Below are 24595 nucleotides of genomic sequence, written 5' to 3' on the forward strand. Positions count from 1 at the left end.
GGGTGGAGTCTGGCGCCTGGCGGAACCCCAGTCCGAATGAGAGAGCAGCGTGGCATGAAGCTGTTTTCACAGAATTAGTTGGGAAGTCAGAATGTTTCATGTGATACTTTAACTGATGAAACGTTACTCGATTCTTTCTTTTCTATTACTTTCTAAAAGAAATGTTCCAAGTAATAGACCATGAATGCAATTATTTAAGAACTATTTTTAAAGCCAGTAAGAGCAAGTGTTGGCAAGAGAAACAGTGAGTGGCCTCTCCGGAGCTCTGGTGGGAAGGAGTGTGATTTGATACAGCCAGCAAGTGTGCACAGTCAGCAGCGCGGAGGGGACCCTGCTCAAGTGCAGAAGTGTGCAGGGCCGTCGGGGAGTGAGCGGCGGCCAGTGAGCGGGCTGAGGGGGCTGGAACCCCCCCAGGGGCTTTAGAGGAGCTCGGAGAGCCAGCCTGTGGGGAGCGGAAGTGTGCGCAGAGGCGTGATGCTGTCACCGCGTTGCACAGGAGGGCAGGGTGCCAGGAGGGCAGGGTGCCAGGAGGGGCAGACCCATAGGGCAGCAAAGCCCCTTGGCCAGGCTTCGGAGCCGGCTAATCAGAGGGCCCGGGAACAAGGCAGGGTGCACAGAATGGGCAGGGACGGCCTGACCCTATGGAGGGTCAGCCAGGATGCAGGGCGGATGTGAGCCCATGTTTGCTGAATGGTGCCCTCTGTGTGCCACACTGTGCTGTCTCGCGCGACCCTCACGGCAGACACGGCATGAATGGTGTTACCCGCACTGCACCCTCCAGAGGAGGAAACGCAGGTCTGGGGAAGGAACTTGCTCGAAGTCAGACAGCAGCTAAGATGGTAAGTGAGAAGATCCTTGGATTCCAGGACTGAGGAGCCCCCAGACCCCGGGCTCTCCTCTCCAGAATCACCCGAGTCTAGGAGCTGTTAGGCAACATCAGGTCATAAGGACCAATGTGGAATAAACTTCCTACCTTCCAACCTAACATTATAAAAATTAACTAAAAAATGGAAAGGTCCATAATCCATCAATTTCAAGCACCAAGCACTTCACCTTGAAATGCATTTTGACGTTGCTACCTTCCCAGCATCAATACCATGTGTTTCTGTGTTTTTTAAGAGTCTTAAATATTTCAACGAAATATCACATTTGTTGTTTAGTGACAGAATAATAGTGCATCATTTTGATGTGCCACAACATAGTACACCCTTAAGAGTTTTAGTTTGGGGGCTCTTACAGAAAATATTGCAATGAGGAGTTCCTTACAAAAACGTTTTGCCTGAAGAGAAGGACTTACAGGACCCCACGGTGTGACCATCTTTGCGTCTCCTGCGCGCATGGCCACGCAGCTGTCTAAAAGGCTTGTGCTAATTTATAATTCAAACAACAAACAAGAAAGCCAGTTTCCCTACATAACCTCGGCTGTACCTGTCCTCTCTCTGATCTTTAGTACATTTAGTGTATTTCTGAAAACTTCTGGCAACGATGAACATTTTTTCATGTGTTCGCTGGCTTCCCATTTCCCCTCGCAGCAACTCTGCCCTCGGTCTAAGGTCTTGATGTGTCTCTCATTTCTTTTTCTCTAGTGCAGCTCTCTTTACGTGAACTTAGAAGAGGAGAAACGGGGATGAAGAGTGTGCCTCTAGCTGTGTTTACTGTTGGGGCTTTTTCCCACCCTTTCACAGAACCACTTAAAAGGAACCACTGATGCCTTTGTTGGTAAACCTCACCTCGCTCTGAAATAGTCGGTGCAGGTGAAAGGCAGGCGAGGGTGGCGTGCAGAGTGATCAGCTGATAACCGTTCCGACTGTGATTTCCCTGGCGGAGTAGCCTTCGCATCGGGGGCTCAACGTCAGGCTTGCTTCCTCCCGACGGACAGCGGCTGCCTCCAGGCAGGACCCTGGGAGGGGAAGCCCGCTCTCAGGAGCAGAACGCAGCCATGAAAAGAGCTGTCTGTTTGCTGCAAGGCATGCAGTGCAATACAGTGGGGCAGGGGGGCGGAAAAGGGGTATTTGTTTTTTCTCAAGTGGTTATAATTAAAGCCTTCCACCCAGTTGCTCAGTGAACCAACGCAAGTATTTGTGAAGTGGTGAGAGCGTAGCCGCCTTCTTGATAGGAAAACACTTGCTCTCCAGCGGCACCTTGTGGCAAGTGCATCACCCTGCAACTCGGACCCTGGATTTCATAATTAAATTGCTTCTGGTGTTCGTGTTTTTCCCCCCTCACCCTCTTTCCCTGCTAAGACCAAGGGATTTTGTGACAGATTATGTCAGCTGTTGCATTTCTGTGTAAGAACCGCTGATATGTAAATTGCATCTCCATGCACATGCTCCGGCCTTGCGCATCAGACCAATAGTTACAATGATTCTTAAGCCTGCAGAATTTTTCAAGTCATTCATTCAAAAAAGCACTAATTTGGAGCTCTAATTTTTTTTGGTTTTCCAGGGGGAAACAAGTTAACCAAGCAGCAGTTTCGTCTGAACTGGGCATGGATCTCCTTTGAAAAGGAGTATTACGTGGTCAATGAGGACTCCAGATTCCTGGATGTCGTTCTGAAACGTAGAGGTTACTTGGGAGAGACGTCATTTATAAGTAAGTTCAATTTGCACTCTGTCTGAAAAGCCCACCTTTCTAGCAAAAGTTCATAAAGTTCCCGTCATTCAAATATGGTGAGGTTACTGCTCTAGTTTTAAAGCTTAGAGAAATGTTGACGTTTAAAGATTCTTTAACTCTTAAGTAAACATGCCCAGGTTTTATGTCAAGGCTAAATCATAGAGATAAAAGGCTGCAAAAACAGGAAATGTGTCATCAAAATATATATCCCTTCAAACATTCTGCCTACATATGATTTTTCTCTGTTATAAAATAACTTTACAAAAATAGCTATCATTCATAAGTTAAACAATTTTAAATGTCACTAGATCTTAGAATAGGCTTAGGCAAATCTGAAATTTATCCATAAGCTAAAAGTCTGCGGAAGTATCAGTGTTAAGTATGTGAAGACTACTTTAATAATAAGTAAACATAAAACTATATAGTAATCTAGTAGGCACTGAAGTGTAATTTACTAGTCTGTTTCATTTGAATGTTCTTGTAGGCCATTCAAGGTTTCAAGATCCCCAACACTACCTAAAAGATACATGTTGTGGCTTTCCTTCACAACCAACAGGAAGGTGTTCAATACTATCCATTTTCTGGTTTCTGCTTTATCAACTTTTAAATAAAACTGAGAGTCAAAAGCAAACAAAACCTTTTCTCAGCTCCAATTGAAGCTCACATTCAATTTCATGTCAGCATAAAATAGAGAAAAGTAAGTGTACTGGAAATTTTAAGCAGTAAGAAAATAGGCACAAAATATTGGTATATTGATGAAAAATAATAACCCTCCTAAGCAACTATATTAATTTTGTTACTGAATGTTTTATAAACATGTAAGTTGATAAAATTTTCATGGGGCAAAAGAGCTTTCATTGAATGAATCAACTAAGGTAAGAATCTGGGAAAATGTTGACAAAATCAAAAGTCTGCAACCCTGTGTTTGTCTCCAAAATGGTTATTTGAAATGTTGTTGGTCCATGAAATTCCAAAGCCTTAAACAACAGATTCCTATCAACACACACACACACACCATATCTTTACCACACCCACATTTCCACCTCCCAAACCCATCCCCCCACCTATACACACAATTTCCCCTGATGTTTGGATGCTGGACATTAATTACCCGTTATTTTTAAAATGCATTTCATTTTTTAACTAGAGAAGAGGGGTTTTCCCACTGTGCTCTGCTGATCTCTTAAAATTACTCTGGCTCCAGAGGGCCTGGTCCACCTGCAGACCCATCCCCAGCCCAGGCAGCCGTCTTTCCATCTCTAATTGCCTGTGCCTCTTGAAGGCTCTCATTTACGCCGCTTAACCTTTGGAGCAACCTTCTAACGCTCTCTCTTTGAGAAGCACGTTCTCTCTGCATGCACACGTGCTCTGCAGACCAGGAATCTGATCCCAGCTTACTTGCTGTCAGTGAAGGCTTAGCCTACTGTACTCTGTGCTTGAAAATACAACAAATAAGTCATAGAGAAAATAATACCAAAAAAAAAGAGAAAAAAACAGAGCACCTTAGCGATTTTTCAGGATGCCTTCACCTATTTGCATTTTACTGAATCCCCACTCCTAGAGCTGCAGCTAATTGCTCGCTCACAAATAGCCTGTTGATAGCAATGGGAAAGTTAATAGTCGAAAAGCATTTTAAAACTCTCTTCAGATTTTTCTCCCCATTGCCTTTTTTGAAAGCTGAGTGCTAAAATGTCACGCAAGAGCTCTTTTTTTCTCCGGGAGCTGGTTTTTCACTGACTATTACTCCCTACGTGTGGACTTTGGCATTAGCCACCTCCAGAATGCAAAGATTCTGTAGCTCTGCTTGGGGACTCCGCATGTCCCTTAGGGACCTGGGGAGGTGAAAAGTTAGACGTCTGTGGGTGGCTCACGCCCATCGGTCATTGAATATGGTAACAGAATTCATGCTAAGACTGGGAATGGGAGTCAGAGGACAGTGAAAGGTCGACTCGTGGAAGTGCTACAGTGACTGTTTCATGTTACTGGACCCGACAACCTGGATTTTGATTTGTGAACTTTTAGAATTGTACAGTGTGCCCTCTAGCTAGAGGCAGACTATCTTTATTTTCAGGAGCAAGTTAATAAGTCATGAATTACATGAAATACATAATTTCTCAGAGGTGATTGTTTATTTCATGACCATTATAACCCATCCTATACAAGTTTGCATTTCGTAAGAGTAGTCGAATTTCAAAGACCTTACTTGCTAGCAGCTATTGAACGTTTACTAAATGGAAGACATTTCATCAAGCACATGAAGTAACTTACCCAGCTTTTTCACTCTTTCCAACAACCTTTCATTCTCTAATGCAACTAATATTTTCCTGAGTGTCTATTAAGTGTGATGCTGTGTGAGACCAAGGGCCATGAAGTGATAGTAAGGATAGCTAACATTTACTGGGCTCTTAGTATTGCCAGCCAAGCCCTCCGTACCTGACCTCGTCAGCCCAGTGAGGAGAGCCCATCTCCATCACACAGGCAAGGAAACTGAAAGGTTGTCATGTCCAAAGTCCCACAGTTACTCAGGGAGATGTGAGGTTGGCTTGAGGGCTGACTGCCGCCCACTGGTGCTTCTTAAATCCTTTACAACCGAGGAAGTTAATAACCTGCCACAATGTGGCCAAGGCAGAACATGAAATCTATTCTCTCATCCCAGATGTGCTTGCGTACCCTCCAAGCCATTTTCCCATGCAAGGGAAAAGATGCCATTGCAGTTTTACTTAGTAAGTCAAAGAAATATGTTTTGTTTAATAATCAATACTCTCTGAAAAGGAGATGCATAAATTTAAGCCCAATTTGGAAGCTTTTTGATTTCCAGAATTCTTTTTGTCCCACCTGATAATATTAATTATAATAGTTATGGTTTACCAGCTAAATAGTCGTGTCTCCAAGTAAGAGCATTTCTGGTTGAATCCCATTGAGTGTCCTTGACTGTCTGGTCTACCACATTAGGTTAAAGTGTGCACCAATCTGTCACCCCCACAATCTACACACCGTTTCTCCATCCTTTATTAAAATGTACAAGGCCTTGGGGGTATGAAGTGCTTAACGTGTGTGTGCCCACCCTCAGATTTCAATGCACCTATGACTTACCTGGAGATCTTGCTAAGATGTTGATAGCGATTCGGTAGGGGTAGAACCTAAAACTCTGCATTTTAACAAGTTCCCAGCAGTTGTGCCTGCTGCTGGTCCACGCAGCAACACTTTACGGGAACAAGGTAGCCTAGGACGACACTCAGAGCAGATACCATGTGTCAGTTATAAAAAGGAAATCTTTATTTGTGACTCCAAGCAAACATAGTATTCCATCTCTGTCTCTTTTCCCTTTTAAAAAGGATGGTACGTCCTTCTTAATTTTATCTCATGTTTGAGAAGCATAGCAGTCTAAGACAACACTATTTTTTCACAAACTGGAAGTCCATTCCTCTTTGCTTGGTGAATCAGATATCGTCTGTTTACCGTGCATATCTGACTGGGAATCTGCCACAGCCCACCAGGAATATCCTGAGTGGTTTTAGCTGCAACAAGTGGGGTTTGGTTATGCAACTTTCTCCAGGTCGGACAACCTGATTATCCCTTAGTAAGGAATTGGCGGCATTCCCTGTATCGCAGTGATTCCTTAAGTCCTTCACTGCCTTTTAGATCCCCAGGAAAATCATGCATGTTGAAAGAAAACAAAACAGAAAGGTAGGCAGTAGCCGTCTGACACCAGACAGATTGTTTTGCTGGTCTGCCACTGGGGGTAGATGGGCAGGAGGCAGCCTGTGTGGCAACCTCAGAGAATGAAGCTTTTCATCACCACCTTGACAGTGGATTGCGGTGCATCTGAGAGGGGGTGGCAGCCACTCTGTGCACAGTAGGAACCGGAGAGCTAACAGGAAGCCTGCGGCATTCGACAAGGTGTGTGCTGCTGGGATTCCTGACTCTGTGCCCTTTTTTCTCTTGCCATGGAATAAATCATGTCTTACCTGTTATTGAAAAAAAGAGACAGTACTTGTAGCTCAGTTACTTTTCTGAGAGCTATAAGAAATATTTTAATGAAACATTTATTTTCATCTCCATTTTAAATGAAACAGTCAATGACGTATTCAGGTGAAGGGATGAATACCCAAATCCATCTTGCATAAGCACCACGAGGGCAGAGGTGTCTGTCGTATTTTCTGGTGCAGCCCCAGCCCTTAGAACAGAGCCTGGCACATCGTGGGTGCTTAAGGAATATTTTGGCAGTTGAATGGATCTTATCTGGTCCAGTTTTATGTCTAGTTTGAGGAACACAATAAATTTTCTAAAAATAAGGTATTTTTTTCAATTAAGTGAGATTTGAAGACACGTTAAAGAACCTGTCTTCAGGCTTTTTACTTCCAATACTGACAAGTTTCTTTTTCCCTTTTTAAATCTGTCTTTCCCACCAGCTCCTCTGAAAATGCCAACATTTGAAGAAATAAATTTAAAGTTGTTCTATGAACTTGACTCACTAAGAGGGTCTGTCTGATTCAGTACTTAGGAATATGCTAGTGTGATTACTACTAGAGTTTTATAATTTTTCTAGAACATTAAATTTGTTGGCCGTTAGTTTGTAGATTTGTTCTGTGATTTGGGTACATGGCATAGTTATGGTGGGGGCCCTCCCCTAATGTGGCCAGAGATCCTCAAGCCTCCCAGCTAACTGAAATTGACCTTGAGTGACCCAAACATACTGCTCATAGTAACCATATATATTTAGATCTCCAGTTCTGCTTACGTGGTTTCATAGAATTCTGGAGTGTTCCACAAAAAAAAAACTATGACAATGCTCATGTTGACAAACACTGAATTAGAATCTCTTAAGAGACCTAGTTCCATAAAAATGTTTAGAATATCATAATTTTGTATTACTTCAGCTATTGACAGTTTAGATTATCAAAGAATTCTTTGATTCACAGAATCTCTTATTGACCTGTATTTTCTAGTTACAGAAGTACTTATGTTTTCATAATATGACGCATGCAGTATAACATATGCAAAAGTAAGCATGAAAAGTTTTGAGATTGTATGAACACGTAGGGGTAAGAATGTTGCCCAACATAAATATTAATTCGCTTGGTCTCATTTTACAAGAGATTCAAACGCAAACTTAGCTCAAAGACTGTATAGCAGAGCCATGTGGGTACAGGAGTAGCTGAGAACTAGGGATTGCTTGACACCTACAGCAGATCACCTTCACTGTATGACCTGTACCCAATTATATTTCATGAAACCAAAGCAGGATCTAGTCTGCCCCACAGGATAAAGTGACACACAAAACATTAGCAACAAGGAAAAACCTTAAAAATCCAATTGAAAGCAACACTAAGAAAATGATGTATCATGTTTCTGTGAAGGTATTAGCACAAGAGATGGAACTGCAAGAAAAGACACAGACTTCAAGGGCAAAGCTCAGAGACAAGTGCAGTTCAACCCAGGCCAGACCAGGGCCACGTGGAGAGTGCGCATCATGGGTGACGGGGAACATGAGCGGTCGGAGACCTTCCGGGTGGGCCTGTCAGAGCCCGTGATGGCTGCCCTGGAGTTCCCCGCGGCGACCACCGTGGAGATCATCGACCCGGGAGATGGTAAGAGCAACTGTCAGTGTGTTTATGACAAAATACCTTGTCAGGGAATTACGGATTCAATGTTTGGACTTGCTGTAGAGAGAACTTTCTAGATTAATGGTTCAATATTCGCAGGTAGGCTTTGGGGAGAGGGAACCCCAGAATTAATGAAGAGAAACTATATTTTTTTCAAGTAAATGATCTATCAATATGCACAGCATTATCAACATGCTCTTGCTCATATTATAATTGTATCCCTTAGAATCAATCCTGCTCATCTCATTGTTCCTGAATTAATTCATCACTTCTAAAAGTCTCTTAAATGTCTTTTCCAATATCCTGTAAACAAATGGTTTAAGAACTAGACCATTTTGGATTAATTTGTTCCCCATATTACACTTAGTCACATTTCCTTCACCTATCCACCAGCCAAAAGTTTTTCAGCCACATGTTTCCACATTTGTTTCCTAACACCCACCCAGCCCACTCCACTACTGGCTGAACGGTGTCTTGAATTGTTGCTTTTAGTTTCTCTTACATCACATGTTCTTGTCCACGCACACCCTTGGCTGATATTGGTGAGAGTGCACCTCACTGCTTTTGTGTGTAATCTGACCTTTTCCCTCCGAGCCATGCTTCTACAGTCCTGGCTTGTTCCAATGCAGTCCCGAAAAAAAAGGTTGAATGGCTTTTTGAGAGCTTGGCATTTACACAAACCTTGGAAAGACTCTTCTAAAGCTGAAATCTTGTCAGAAGCCAGACATGCGTTTCTCTTAAACTGCCAGCCTACTTTATTTTGTCAGTCAGGAAACCCTTAAGTGTTCTGTGCAGATACAATCTACTGAGGACATGAAATGGAGACGCGTGTGGAAACCTCTGAGTCAAAAGACTGAGCCTAATTAAAGAGAGAGGATAAGAGAGGGGAGCTCCGGCTCTGTTTATTTAACATCTCTCCCGTGTTTAAATATGAGGTGGTTATGTTTATAATTTCCATTAAAGAACAGTTAGCAGTTAATTGCATTTAATTTTATCTGCATTATCTAGGAATAAACAATTAATTTTTCTTTTAGTCCTGAGTTTCGGGTAAGTGCTAGCATGATAAAGCTTCTCTCTGTTGAACAAACACATGACCGCTTTAATACACATAAAATGGCCCATTAATGAAAGTTTGTTTGGAGCCATTTCTGGAAGTTTTATTTGCCCCTTGGCACAATGTCCATTCTTTACCTTAAGGAATAAGGGACCTAAACGCATTTGCGCCTTCCTGTTTATAAGCCCAGGGTGACACGCCTGCTCTATATCCATAATGGCTCTAAGAAGTGAGATACTGAATACACACACACACACACACACACACACAGATATGCATATACACCCCCATCCTGGATTCTCAGATGTTCATAATTATACTCTCAAAATAGTCTCCATCCACTTATATTTTTTAAATCACATAGTTGTGATTTAGGTAGTGATTTTAAATGTCCAAGTATCTCACTCAGTACATGAGTACCTACATCCACTGTTGAAGTCATGCACACTTCAGGTGCTTGTTTATTGCCCAGAGCCCACATGCATGCTCTGTGACAGCTCCCGTGCCTCCCGACGCCGTGGCCCCCAGGCCGGGGGCCATGGCTCTGTGATCGGTAGAGTCGCCCCCTCTCTCCAGAGCGCGTCCGGCCGTCGTGTCTTCCCGCACTATCCGTGCAGGAGCAGAGCCTGCCTCAGAAGACAGGCACCAGGCTAGAGCCTGGTACAAAGACACCCCAGCCCCCATTCCCGGCTGCCCTGCGGTGGCCGTAAATGGAATGGAGCCAGATCTTCAGACGGCCGTACAGCTATCCTGCCCCCTGGCCCGCCGGGCTGAGAGGGGCCGGCCAGGCCTGGGCAGTGCAGGGAGGGGAGCAGCGGTGTGCCGCGACTGTGCAGGTCAGTAGCTGCCTGGACCAATAGGTTTAGTCATGTGTTGACCTGCCACTTGTCGCCATGATCTCTGCCTCCCTCCTTTCTCCTCCCTGACCCCTGCCTACCGCTCTAGTTTCAGCTGGAGCCCCCAGTCTCTGTCCTTGACCTGTGCACATAGAAAGTTCCAGTTGGGAGGGGTTTGAAAGTCCATGAAATATTTAACTCATTTTCGGGATGATGAAGCTGGGAAACAGAGCCGTCCTTTGGCGTCTGCCTGAGCCAGGCCCCTGGGAGCCGGGGGATTGCATCTCCTGCGGCGTCGGTAGGCATGGGTGGAATCACGCTTTGTCTGAGGAGCTGGACGCTCCTCTGTGAAACTCCGCTGAATGATAGCAATTGTCTGCCCCTAAGGGGTCCTCTGCAGCTAGGCTGGACTGCAGCCACAGCAGACAGCAGGTTTCCCTGGCACAACAGGGGCTTTGAGGAAATGTCAGATTGCTGTTATTCCTCCTGACCTGGCCCAGAGAAGTCCAAAAAAGGATTCCTTAGGACAAGGGCAAGTTAGTGGTCATGACACCAATCTCTACCACATTTGGATGCCCACTGGGAGCCACACACTCCATTGGAGCTTTACCACCTTATCTCATCTTACGTTTCCAGCGCTGCAGTCTAGAAATCAATTTCCAAATGAGATCTCTGAGGTCCAAAGAACTTACTTCCCCAAAGTCTCTCAGCTCACAAGTGCCAGAACCAGTGTTCGAATAATTCCTTTTTTCTCAAAGCTTTCCCTTCCTCCAAGGGCTACAGTCTTCTGTCGTTTCACATGACTAAAAAGAAATAACATCCAAAGTCATCATTAAACAGTATACTTTGCCACAGCATCACTGTTTCACCTATTCTTGTATATGAAAAAAAAATTCAACAAAAATAATTCCTTCTCTTCTTATTCTTTTTATATATGAAGCCTTAGATATATTAGTGTAGGCGAACAAAACCAAGTGTTCAGGGAAGATAAGCAAGACCACTTCAGCCCTTGCAGAATGCAGTGGTAAATTCAACAAATGTTTATTGCCCATCTGCGATATGCCAGGAAACCTGCCAGCAGCTGAGGATACAGGTGCCAGAGTGGAGAAGGCACACAGACCTTGAAGGGTCATATCATTAGGCGGTGACAGTCCACTACATGGTCACAACTAACAAGGCAGAATGCCCTCAACTGTGATAAGGAGGCAATCGGCAGCCACAGGAGAAATAACCAAGCTACCGTGAAGGTTCTTAGCTCCCTGTATGTCCGGTTCCCTGACTGTCAGAAATTACACCATCTTTCCTCGCTTGGAGAAGCGTACAGATATTAATTAATGTTAAACATTTTCACTTCTGTTAAGAGAAAAATGTGTAGGAGTCTATCTTTCTCAATTGATATAAAGATCCCGTTCCTTTTTTACTTTGTATAATGTCTAACCAGAGTAAATCAAATTTTATGTACTTTATCAGGAGAATACAACCCTAAATATAGGTATTTGAGCACAGATACCTAAAGCCTCAATGTATTATATGCTTGTTCCGTTTGGATGCTTGAAGTATCTGCAAACTTCTGATTGAAATGGGCTCATCTGGTATTTTTATGATACCAAAATATAGCCATAAACTAATGGTTAAATATTTGATTCTGTGATCAGTTTTGCTGGTTCGTACTGCATACTATATCGTAGAGAGGAAACATCATTCTAGAGGAAAGCAGAGCTTATATCTTAAGAACCCTAATCTTTGATACATAGAAAGGCAAACTTTTCTGTGCTGCGTGAACCAAACCCATTTTATGAGCTCGAATCCAGATGACCCAGGCTGCTGTAGGAAACCCAAATCTGAATTATTATTTTTGAAATTTTGTACCATTGGCAATGTTGGCATAAATATAACATGGTGTATTAGGTGTTATTATTATTCCTCTGGGGAGGAAGGCGACCAGATATGTGCCTTACAGCTGATAAACAGATTCATGAATTCTAAAGAAACTTACATCTAAAAAAACAACAAAGAAACACCAAAGCCAAGTGTTGGACGATGCAGTGTTATATTCGTTATCATCAGCCATTCAAAAGGAACACATTTGGAGTAAAAAAGATAGCATCGTAGAAGAGCGGTAATAGCTAGTCATTACAAGGTCTGAGTTTTAATCCTGAGTTGACCAGGAAGCATCCTTGGCAGGTAAGTTAAACTCTATGAACCAGAGTTTCCTCATCTGTAAAGTAAGGGGTGGCACAATATGACCTCTGAGGTCTCCTCCTCCTCTGACTTCAACTTCTCCGTTGGAAGGTGTTGATCCGTTGCAAGGGAGCAAAGTTGGACTGAAAGGCAGTGTGTCGGCAGCATTATTAATTGAAAAAAAAAATACACTTGCTGGAGATAAAAGCAACGTTGGGTTTTATTTCTAGGCTAAGATTTCACAGCCCCCACCCTGTGCACTTTATTCCTACTTCTCCCCTCTCCCCCCACTTCCCCTCACACTGTTTTTCCATAAGAATTTGCCGGATGGGGGTGGGGGGAATCAGTCCTGAGAGCAATTTTAATTTCCAAGGACTGTTTCAGAGAGAAGAATCTCAGACACGAATAACAGTGGTGACAATTGTGTTTCTCCTTAGAATCAACTGTGTTTATCCCCCTGTCTGAGTACTCGGTTGAAGAAGATGTTGGTGAGCTGTTCCTTCCCATCAGGAGAAGTGGAGACGTCAGCCAGGAGTTGATGGTGATCTGTTACACGCAACAAGGTAGCTCAGCCTGCAAATGATCTAAGGCCTCCCACAAAGGTCTAAATAAGCCTCTTTATCATGCTGAAACCATACCATTGTGTATGTTGTGAGGGGGGTGGCTTACTATGACAGTTTTCATAAAGGAGAAGAGAAGCCTTTATCTAGGAGCAAGCCTTCCCTACTGAGCCCTGGAGGGCTCCCCTGCGAGGGTCTGGGAGGACTGCTCTGCTGCTACTTTTTGAAAACCTTTCTGATTCACTTGGCCACGAATTCTAATACCAGGAGCTTTTTTGCAAGAAATCAAAGCTGCCTCCCCTACCCAAAACCGCTCAAGGAGAAGGTGGTTATTGTTTAAAAAAAAGAAAGAAAGAAAGAGAGGCAGAGAAATGCATACAAAAGGAAAAGAAACTAATTTCAAAGTAGTTTGAAACTCATTTCAACCAAATTTCAAAATACTTATTTTGCTCTTTGAGTAAAGCACCCGCTGAAAGGTGATTTTACATAATACAAAATAAAATTAATACATAATATTTATTAATATGCTAAACAACTTTCTAGGAAATGGGTAGATCTTCTGAACATGTGAGAGGAAAGGTCACATGTGCAATTAATACCTGAACAGACATTTGCTCAGATGTCCATTAATGTATCTGAGTTGAAAGGCAGTAAAGGATGGTGGTCGAAATACAACATCAGGCTCAGCCTTGGGCTGCAGGCCCAGAGCAAGTGGTGTGGCTGCTGTAGATCTCTGTTACCAGAGTGTGTAAAGCCCAATGGCAGGGTCGAGGGGGTTAATGAAGCCCGTCACGTAAAGTGCTTGGCCCTTTGCCTGCACACAGTGTGCACTTGAGCAGCAGTAGCTCTTATTTTCTAATTTTGTGTCATTTCAAAAAACCACTAGCCGGAAGGAGAAGAGAAAACACTTGGAACAGAGCATTTGTTGCGTGTCTGAGATCATGACAGGTGACTCATAATGCCAACACGTGTGGGTCTGGTGCAGTTTCCAGGGTGTCCACGCACATGCAAACTGGCCATGGAAATGCTGAGTGTGAAAATAACTGTCTCTGGAAACATCCTTGTCACGTATTCTCCTCGTCCTGCAGGGACCGCGAGGGGGACGGTGCCGACGTCTGTCCTGTCCTATTCCGACTACATATCCAGGCCCGAGGACCACACCAGCATCATCCTCTTTGACAAAGGCGAGCGTGAGAAGACGTGCCGGGTGGTGGTGATCGACGACTCCCTGTACGAAGAGGAGGAGATGTTTCACATCCTGCTGAGCATGCCCATGGGCGGCAGGATTGGGGCCCAGTTCCCGGCCGCCCAGGTCACCATCGTCCCTGACAAAGAGGACGGTAAGTGCTCGTTTACCTGAGAAGCATCCCTCTTTCCAGGCACACCAATGTGGGGCCCGACCCGGCCAGGGTCAGGAGGTCACAGGGGAGTCACCACTTGCGCACTGACCTTGTGATGGGTCTGACAGCAGCTAAGTCTCAAAGCGGGCTGCCTCCGCCAGTCTAACCGTTAGGACCGAATGTTTTTAAAAGGCAAAAGTCATGCCTAAGTGTGTTTTTTCGTCCATACAGTTTCTTTTACAATGCTATTACCATTAGGTGGTTGAAGTTTTTAAATTTCCTGATGAAGAATTGCAGCACGTTTAATGAACTTAACTTATTCCCATTTTGTTCGTTTTACCTTGCTGTTAAAAACTCATGTTTCGTAACTTCGATCTCAGTGTTTGGACTCATTTAACAAAGAAACCCAGCAGACAAGGCTGTGAAATGAATAACTAAAAAAATAATAAATAGAAAATGAAGTCCAACGGGCAGCTCTCTGCCCCCAAAAAGAAGGCGGGTTTATCCTAGGCTGCTCGTGCTGAGAAAACTGGATTACCGTAAAACAATCCCTCTTTCTGAATAGAAAAAGTAGCAAAAGGATCTAAATCTTCCCAATGCAAAAAACAGTTTGTGCTTCCTGGTAAGAAAGGAGACCAGAGGACAGATGGGGAGGCTTCTCCGGAAGAAAGGGCAATAAATCTGGTGGACCCTGGAGCTTGAGTATTTTTCTTTCCTTCTCGAATTTTTCCTCATGGTAGATAAAAGAAGAAGAAAGTGGGTGGATGAAAGTTTTGGTTCAGAGAAAGTCAAAAGCTTTCATCCCAGAAAATAACCCAGAAAGTGGAAAATAACCCACCAGGGAGGGTCTTTGGTAGTTTAGTGACACGGAGTTGAAGAGGTAGGGGCGTGCTGTGCACCGTGCCGGGCACAGCGCCGGGTCCTTCGGGCATCACCTGCCCACCAATCCTCTGAACTGATAAATAGTGTTTTTTACTGGAAAGGCTCAGAAACACTGGTGATGAAAAGTCAGAATGATTTTGTCAAGAGAGATTTAAAGGGAAGTCTTGGTTCTTCCTTTAATGCAGGTAAGACCCTGTTGCTTTAGTTTATCAATTTAATAAACAATCCTATTCTGTATTGAAGTAAAGTACAGAAATTTTATTTGAAATTCAGTTAACCTCAGAGAGGAACCCAGTATTTTGAATGTCAGCCAAACAGAATTAATAGTCTACACCGAACACCTACCGGCTGTCTAGATGTCTCTCTATTTCTAGTAATATAGATAGAAAGAGACAGACTTAATTTAGAAATAGGAAATAGGATTAATGACTACGTCAGTTCAGTTTGTTTCATTGGCAAAGAAAAGTCTTTTCCCGTGTGGATTCTTGTGGGGTGCACATGGGGAAAATAAAGATTCAGAAAGAAACCATATTATTTATTAAGAGCCAGCTATTTTCACACGAGCACTGCTAAATGTTTTCAAGGGTGAAGGGTGATGTCATAATCCCTGTTTTATGTATGACAGGACCGAGCCTTAGAGAGGCCGAGTGATTGGCTTGAATTCACGAAGCTAGCCCACCGCCAGGCCAGGTCAGGGCCCCAAATCTGCAACCTTACCCTGCAGTTACTCGGCTTCTAAAACTGAAACCCAGTGGTGATGAGGTTGCGGGAACCATTGGTATGGTAGCCATAAATATGTAATATTTGTAAAATACTTTATGATTACCAGTATTTCATAGAAGCTCTCCAGCTTCCCGGTGTAGACAGTGAAAGCGGTGTTATGAACGGGGCGGGCAGAGCCCAGCGAGCTGCTGGCCCCAGGGAGGGCCGGAGAATTTGCGTGCCACCGGCTTGGGTTTTAGATGTGACTTTAAGAACGCCGTGCAGACCTCGGACCAGCAGTTTGTCAGGAATGCGATCATCAGCCGTCATCTGCGCAGCCTCTGTGCAGCTGAGCGAACCCCCTGTGCACGTGTGTGTGTGTGTGTGTGGCCTCCCCGCCGTCCCTTCCCTTCCACTTCGGACACTCCTCGAGTGCAGAAAGGCCCGTTCAGCTCTGATGGAGATGATGATAAACTCCTGCCCTGTCTCACAGCCTTGTATGTCCTCCCGGGTAAACCCTTGTTCCCTCTGATTCCGGTTTCGTGTTTCCTAAACTCCTGCCATGCTTCTCAGCACAAAACGATCGACAGGAGGAAGGCACGTGCCCCTTCCCCCAAGCCAGAGAGAGAAACTAGAGCTTCCTCTGCCCCGGGGCCGAGATGGTGGAGAAACCTACACAGATTAAAGTCATTTCTTAATTAAAAGCAAGATCTATAAAAGTGTTCCGACAAATATCACAATTGTTTTCTTAAAAATACAATGGCCACAGGGTAAGGAAGAAAGAAAAAAAGAAAAGAGAGGAAACGAACAGGGCGGAGGCTCAGAGACAGTAAGTCTCAGAAATCTGTCCTCACAGGCATGAATAAGCATATTCATTGCATATTTTTTTAATAAATGGCGAGGTTGAATTTGAGACTATTTCATTTAATATTTTTGCATCTATATTTATAAGTAAGCTGGTGCTTTCAATTGGGTATTTGTCTGTTTTTAGAATCAAGTTTACTGCAGCCTCATTAAATGAGCCGGACTACTAGCCTCCTTGTATTTCTCTCTGGAAACTTTAAGTAAGATTGAGACGATTTGTCTTTGCAGATTTTGTGCAATTCTCAAACCGCCTGTATGCATTTAACTAGATTTTGTCCCACTGTTTTATCTTCTTAATGATTAGGTATATTTAGGTTTTCTATTTCTTCATAAGTCAGCTTTAGTACATTTTTCTTCCCTAAGGAAATCGCCCACGTCATCCACATTTTTTCAGATAAATGGCACACATTCGTTATGATGGTCTCCCAAGATGTAGGTCTCCCTTACACCCAAATACTTGTCTCCTTTTTATTCCCAGCACTGCTTATTTATTTTCTCTCTCTTTCCCTCCCTCTTTCTCTCTCAGTCTATCTTCCTGGAGGTTTGTATATTTTATTAGGTTTTTTTTAAAAACTGTTTTTGGTTCTGGTTTCTCTTTAGTAATTTCTATTACTTTCATCGACTGCTTCATTTATTTCTCTTCTTTACTCATGTGTAATTTGCTCCTTAACCTGGCCACTGAGATTTTTTATTTCAGTAACTGTACTTTCCACTTTGAGAAGTTCTACGTGTGTTTTTTTCCCCACATTTGTCTTTTCCTTTCTATCTTAACTTACCTTTTTCTTTATATGGATTTCTTCTCTGATGTGTTTAGTACTCCAAACAGTCATTTTATAATTTTTATTGCATAGTTTTATCACTGAAGATCTTACAAGGTCCCGATCCCTTGGATATTGATTCTGCTCATTTTTGCTCATGGTGTAGTCAGTATTCCTTACACATGGTAATTTTGGATTATGAACTCATTTTTAGATGAGACTTTAGACGCAGGAAACCAGTACAACCTCAGTTCAGAGATTAAACCCTCAGAGCAGTTTTATGTGACTAACAGTTTCCAAGACCAATGTTTACATTAATTTTCTTTTTATCTGAGAATACCCAACACCACAAAGTGTCAATTAGAACCCGAAGCCCACATGTTAGACAGCCTGTTGGAACTTATTTTAGGCCATCCAGAATCCAGGCCGAAACAACAAATTCTGTTAGAGGATGGATTTTTGTTCTAACTCACACACTCCTTTTTGGTATCCGGGCTTAATGTTTGGGGTCTCACTTCCAGATCCCCCCCTAAGTCTTCTATCCTCATACAAGCAGATGCAGCCCACCTTGGGGAGGCACAGAACTAGCTCATTTGCCCAGAGCTGTGCCTTTATTCTTTCTTCTTGGGGGTATTCCTTTCACTATTATAAAATCTGCATTAAAATACTTATCATATTTAAAATGTCTGTGATGGGAAAGTTTTCAAGTATCCACCTCACGACATGGCAGTTTAATTCATCAGAAAACCCTCCTTGAGTAGGAGTGGCCTGTGCCCAGCACCGTCGTCGGGATCAGTGGTAATAGACAACCTTGGTTGAGGGGGGGATATTGTTTCTGAGGGTGCACAATCATTCAATCACTAAAAATTATGTAATGAGAGTAGGTAAATGTTCAAGCCTGTTACACAGTCTGGGTGAAAGATCCCTCACGATTTTCCAACACTCTTTGCTCCGATGACTGTGACCATTTCTGTGGTTAAGGGTATACCAGATGACTAGTCGACTAACCACTCCCTGATTAGTAAGACGTAAATCCTTTCTAACTTTGTAACTCAGAGCAATCTGAATCTTAAAAAGCAAACTTAGTTCTTCAAAGCTGGATTAGTCCTCAGTGAAATTATGAAATGACATTTCTGTGCCTGCAGAGTGGAGGACCAGGGCCAGTACCACAAACGACTTTTCTTAGGTATAAGTGTCTGAAAATCTCGCCCAGGACCAACTGTTTTCTCTGTACTAACTCTTAACAGTACAAGAGCAGAGCAGAGACTCAAAGTGCAGAAATATATCCTGATAAAATCCATGTTGCATCTTTAAGAAACAGTTGAAAATACTGTGTTTAGAAGAGATTGCCCATGAGCTGTCCACTGACATAAGAATAATGCTGTCGTTCTGTGCAGAGACCCAAATCACGCAACATCAGCCTTTAATCCTCGGTACTTCCAGAAAGGCTACGGTGTCATATGCAACCTTTGTTCATTAGGAGTATGGAGTTCACTCATCTTTGCTGTCAGTCTTTGGAAGTTAATTAAGGAACAGTCAAGTTGAATCCATTTTCTGCTTTTGTGTGACAACCGGCAGGGGTTTCCGCTAAAGTGGCTGACTTCCTTGGCTACCCTGGGAAAATTACCATGCTCCATATAAGTGCGGGACATATCAAAGGCAGCATGGTGAGCCCCATGGAAAATGTGACCCAATTCAGGGCCGTTGAAAAGCTTACCGACATCAGAAAAGCCTTCTCTCAGCAGTACTACTTTAGAGAAAAACACTTTGAGTTCTAGAAAAATCCTCCATGGTACAGTGTATGGGGGGAGCTGGGGGATATGCTCCCTGGTACAGTGTGGGGGGGGATATGCTCCCTGGTACAGTGTGGGGGGGATATGCTCCGTGGTACAGTGTGTGGGGGGAATATGCCTTCCTCGTTTGTGCAGATCTGAAGACTCGGTTGCCATCCTTTTTCCTCTTTGATTCTATTGTTTGCTTAGCGTGAGCGCCAATTAAGCAATGCCAAGCCAGTCACCGTAAGGAACAGCCAAATTCAATCCAAGTAACAACCTGGCAGGACTTACTATGCTTGAGCTAGGACAATACTAAAAATCAAGACATGGAGAAAGGAGTTTCTAACGCTTCAGAAGATGAATTCATTGCGGCCCATGGCAGCCTGGTGAATACAGCTGATGAGGCTGAGGATTCCGCCAAAGCCGAGGCATGTTTGCGAAGTGAGTCCCTCCTCTGTGAAGGGCGCGGCAGGAGTGCCTGGGGTTAATGACCCTGCCAGCTTTTCCACATGGGAAGGAGGCTAGGTATAATGATGTAGGTATTACATGCTTTGAAAACAAAAATAAAATAGAGTACAACAGCTTATAGGAAATGTCTTGCCATTTAAAAAAATCTAATCTTACATTACACACACACACGGCAAACATTTGTAGTGTGACAGGTGGGGGCTGCAAAGACATTTAAGACATAAGCCAGGATGCTTAAAATCTTGCAATGCTTGAAATCTATTTGAGAGAAAAAAACTAAGTACATAAAAGATTGAATGGGAATAATTTATTTCCATAATAATTTGAAACAGTAAAAGGAAGACTGAGAAGGCAGAGTGTGACTAAAAGCAGTTGTATGATTACTTTGTGAGTCGCAGGAGCAGATAAAGGTTTGAAGAGGTGGGGGGGATTCAGGTGGAGAGGATTTGGTGTCCCAGGATTGGCTGAATGAAAGCGTGAGGGCGAGAAGGCCCTTGGGAGCAGCGTGCAATCCGGTTTGGCCAGGCCGCCCTTTCTGAGAGAGGGTTAGTGCCAGCTCTGTGCACGAGGTGTTGGACGGGGGCAGTAAGCACACTTTTGTTACTTTCTAATGAAGGGATCTGGACCAATCCACTTTTCTCCAACTCATTTTCCTCATTTGCAACCTGAGCATAGTATTACCTGAATTCCTTACCTTTCAGAATTTTTGTGAGACCATGTAACCCGATCTGTATGAAAACGCTTTAAAAACTAAATAAAAGAAAGGTGGAAATCATTGGCAATAAAGACTGTAGAGCAGGTTTGAGGCATTGTGGATGCCATTGGATGAGATAAGGAGCTCTGAGTTTATTTGGTAGGAACATTTGGAAGCTTTCAGACAGAAGAGTGCAGCGATCGACCAGGGCTTGGAGGTTATTGATCAGAGAGCAATGTAAGTGAACAGAATTGGAGCAGAAAATGGCTGTGGAAGTATGGTGAGGCCTGTGAGACTGGAACCGAAAGGCCCCACTGCTAAAAAAAAAAAAAAAGCCTGCTATGACTTGGACTTTGTGTAGGGAACAGAGGGGTTTTAAAAATATGTATGTAAAAAATGTGCTTCACAGGTTCAAAGAATGGAGGGACCATTCATGATGGGAGATTTAGGAGAGGGAACCAGTCTGGGGAAAGGAGGTGCAAGATGAGAAATGTTGCTTAAATGTGCCAAATTCAAGGGATCTATGAGATACACAAGTGGAAATTGGTAACAGACCCTCTAAACATGCAATGGCTAAGTTGGTGCTAGAGGTTTGCTTGCATCAGGCGTCACGCAATTCATTCGTGATGAAGATCAGAAGGTTACCCGAGAAGTGGGAGACAGACAGGGGCGGGCGGGCGAGGAATTTACGATGCTGTAGGATTTCACGTGTACACCTGCACCCAGGGGAACAATGAAAGGTTATTAGGGTATATTTCTACTAAATATTAATATTCAGATTTGGGGCCCTTAGGGGCAAATAGTAATTATCACTTGTTATATGAAAAGATATTTGTGGAAATGTGCAAAATTAAGTACATTATTGGAGTTGTCACATAATAAGTACACCTTTAGCCCCTTTAACCAAACTGGTTTTAAATATTGCATCTTTTTAAGATGACTAAAAACTGAAATAGTGTGATTTAGTTCCCATGTTGGTACATCTTTTCAGCTACATTTAAACCATTTTATGATAAAGAGCGACTTCACATCCTTCTTAAAAATCATAATGGTTTCAGGAGAGGGGTTGCAAAATTACAGGATGAAATCATTTTTAACAAGCTCATGAGTGGGAGATGGGAGGACGAGGAGCATTTGTGAGTGTGAACAGGGGATCATTTCCTGACCGTGAGTAGCAGGGTGGGTCCAGAGAAGCAAGACTTCGCAGGTTTGGCCTCTTGGGACACCCGCAGAGTCCGCTTCCCGGCCTCTCTACGTAACCCTGAACCTGGCTGGTCTCAGAGCCCAGCGGGCCAGCTGTGAAGAGGGGTCACCTCCCCCAGGGGAGGCGCGTACTCAGGCAGATCAGCAAGGGCCGACCGAGCTCAGTAGCAATGGGAGACCTTTTGCCCCGTGTGCTGTGGTCGGTGGCTCTGCAGGGCCTTGCTGTGCTGTGGGGGACGCCGCTGGTCTTTCTGAAGCCGTTGATACAGTGCACAGCTCACAGCTGGACAGGCCTCGGGAACGTTGTTCCACAGCATCCACACGCTTGGCAAGCAGCCACTTGAATCTCTCCTGCTGGTCACATGAAATGTTCACCTCCGTTACCAGAAAAGGCAACGGCTCCAGGGTTTTTGAGAGCAGCTAACCGTTTTGTATAATTTACAGTGAAGTGACCTTATGGCCCACAAGAAAGTGAGCCCAGGGAAGCGTGCCAGGATATAGGATCAGGTTCCCCAGATATAAGCTCTCAAATTCACAGCATGTACATTGGCAGGCGTGCAGTCTGCTAGGGTCACTCTAACATGTTAAGGTTGTGATATTGATAAGGACCATGCTGCCGACAATATTAAATTGACTTATATCTTAACTTTTCCGGGCTTCATAGACATCATATGTCACACAATAACAACAGCTAACATGAGCACCTTCTTAGGCACACTAAGCCTTTACTTAACTTACTGCATTTAACACACAGACGCCAGCTCTAAGCAGGGTTGTATTCCATATGCCTCAGCTTCATCATCTGTGAGGGGTCAGGCCACTTGCTCAAGGTCAAACGGCTGCTGAGCATGTAGCCAGGCTGCCTACAGGGTCCACAGTCCTAACGCTATCATCTGCCCACTTCAGATCATTCAGGTGGTGTGCATGTTTGGACCACAGAGCTGCCTTCCGGCTCTACACTGTAATGTTTCAAGGTAGCATGAAGTATCCGAACAGAGAACTTTACAAGATGGAACTAGCGATGTGTGCACACAGCCCCTGAGGATCCTGGAATGATGAAAATGTGAACAGTCACAGACGTTAGGCCAACCTGTACATGCACTATCTGGTTCACCCGTTGCTGATTATAATCTCTCACGTGTCTTCAGGAGAGCACGTTAGTGTGGTCTGGGACTTCAGCTGGACAAGGACCAGCGTCGTTTCTCCCACATCATGTAGCAAACTGCCCAGTGGGAGGCACTGCCCTTCTGAAGGGTTGGCTTGAGTTCCCTCCCCAAGTCTTCATGGGTGAATGCCATCTTGTGTTAGTTGTGTGTTTTCATTGTAACACTGTCCACCTGATTCCCATCTTGTCCAACAGGAGAGTGAGTGCCAGCCTAGTTAGACCATCTTGCAGACGTTAAAGGATAGATAATGCTGATTTATCGTCACTGATACCCTGGAAGCAGATTACTAAATAGTTAGAGGAACCTCAAGAGCTCAGTCACAGATGAATTGCATTTTAGTGCTAAAAATCACATACATCTGAGAAGCAACTTCTCGGATACTAGACTTCAGGTTTTGCAAGTTTAAAATTATTAAAATAGATAGTACAATTAAAAATACACGAGAGGTTGACTATTGGAAAAATCTCCTAGTAAATGTTACTGTTAGCATCGGAAGCTCCTCTAATGATCACCAGCAATGGAGGCCTAGCGTATCCTCTTGTTGAATACATTAACCACAAAGAAAATGCTGATAAGCCAAAAGTGGCAATTTGGCTGAACCCAGAGCACTTCTAAGTCCTGACCTGCACACTCCATGATGTAGAGAGAGGCCAGAGTCTATGAAATATTGCCACGAACTTGGAGAAGCATGACTATTCATTTAGTGATTCCAGACACTGCACTATATAAGTATGGTCTGCTGTCGAAAACTTGTATTTTATAAAATCCATTCCTAGACAACAGCATCCCTTTTACAGTATTAGAATGAAAACTTAAGGAAAACATATTGGACTATATGTACCGTGTGCTGTCGACATGCCAGGCGGGCACTGTAGAAATCTGAAACTTGTCGGTTTGCCTCCTCATAAAACCTGTTACCAACCAGAAGTCGTTCTCCTTGAATTAGGGGCCTTTCTGGGGTCACCAGGTCCTCTGTGTACATCCCCCTCTCTTCACAGATAGGCGTTACCTTTTACAGGAGACAGACAGGCTTTATGATTTCCCTGAGAAGCGGATCAATGAAGACAGAATGAACTGTCTTCCGGAAGCAGACACTGGGATCTCTTTGTTTCTCCCTATATTCCTCATTTATATTATAAATCCTATACATTCCTTTCTTGCAATTAACCTTCAGTCGGCCTTTACGTAATGCAGAGAACCTTGCTACTGACCCCCAGAGGTACGAGGTTGCCCCGTGAACTGTATGGGTAACATCAATCGATAAGACTGGTGAACTGCATCATGCTACCAATGATCACAATAATAATCTCCACTTGGATTATAGTAGCTAAAACCAAAAATGCCTCTTTTCTTTAGGCCATCTGTAACAATTTGAAGCCCTTCAAATTATGGATACATCTTTCCCTTCACACTTGCAGAGAAATGCAGCATCCTCCTCCTTTCTCTAGGAACAGGTCTCCATCCTCTCATACTGAGACAGACGTTTGAAGCCCTATGTGTTCAGATTTTTAAATATTTGCTGAGCTGCTCTGATGGGCCAGATGCTGTGCTCGGGTAAAAGAGCCAGGATTTGCCCTGGCCTCCCTTCACATGCTCGCAGGAGCCGTGCGAGTGGTGGGCACCGTCCAAAGCCCTAAGGACACAGCGGTAAGCGGGGTGCATCCCGTCTGCAGAGAACCCTAAAGAAGGAATGGGCACCCAGAAGCAAACAGGGAGGCGTGAGACCACACCCCACCTATGTGCAGCTTTCAAAACAGCACCCAGTGTGGCCTCGTGTTCCAGAAAGGCCAGACCTCCTCCAACAGAGGACTGCGAAGGTCCTCACACATCCTCACACATCCGTGTGCATTGCCTCCTGGCCCCCAAGCCGTGACAGTCCCTCACTTGTGAAGA

The 24595-nt window shown here is 43.9% G+C and overlaps 1 protein-coding gene across 1 annotated transcript in view; it reads left to right on the forward strand.

The window, feature by feature from the left end:
• The window catches only part of FREM2 (FRAS1 related extracellular matrix 2), a 138791-nt gene that overhangs the window by 58279 nt on the left and 55917 nt on the right, over window positions 1-24595 (forward strand). The window contains exons 3-6 of the mRNA XM_037012052.2: window positions 2446-2592; window positions 7974-8204; window positions 12728-12853; window positions 13939-14190. Coding sequence (XP_036867947.2) covers window positions 2446-2592; window positions 7974-8204; window positions 12728-12853; window positions 13939-14190 — 756 coding nt within the window. The remainder of the gene's footprint in view (window positions 1-2445; window positions 2593-7973; window positions 8205-12727; window positions 12854-13938; window positions 14191-24595) is intronic.

Source organism: Manis javanica, chromosome 1, assembly GCF_040802235.1.
Source record: "Manis javanica isolate MJ-LG chromosome 1, MJ_LKY, whole genome shotgun sequence".
NCBI lineage: Eukaryota > Metazoa > Chordata > Mammalia > Pholidota > Manidae > Manis > Manis javanica.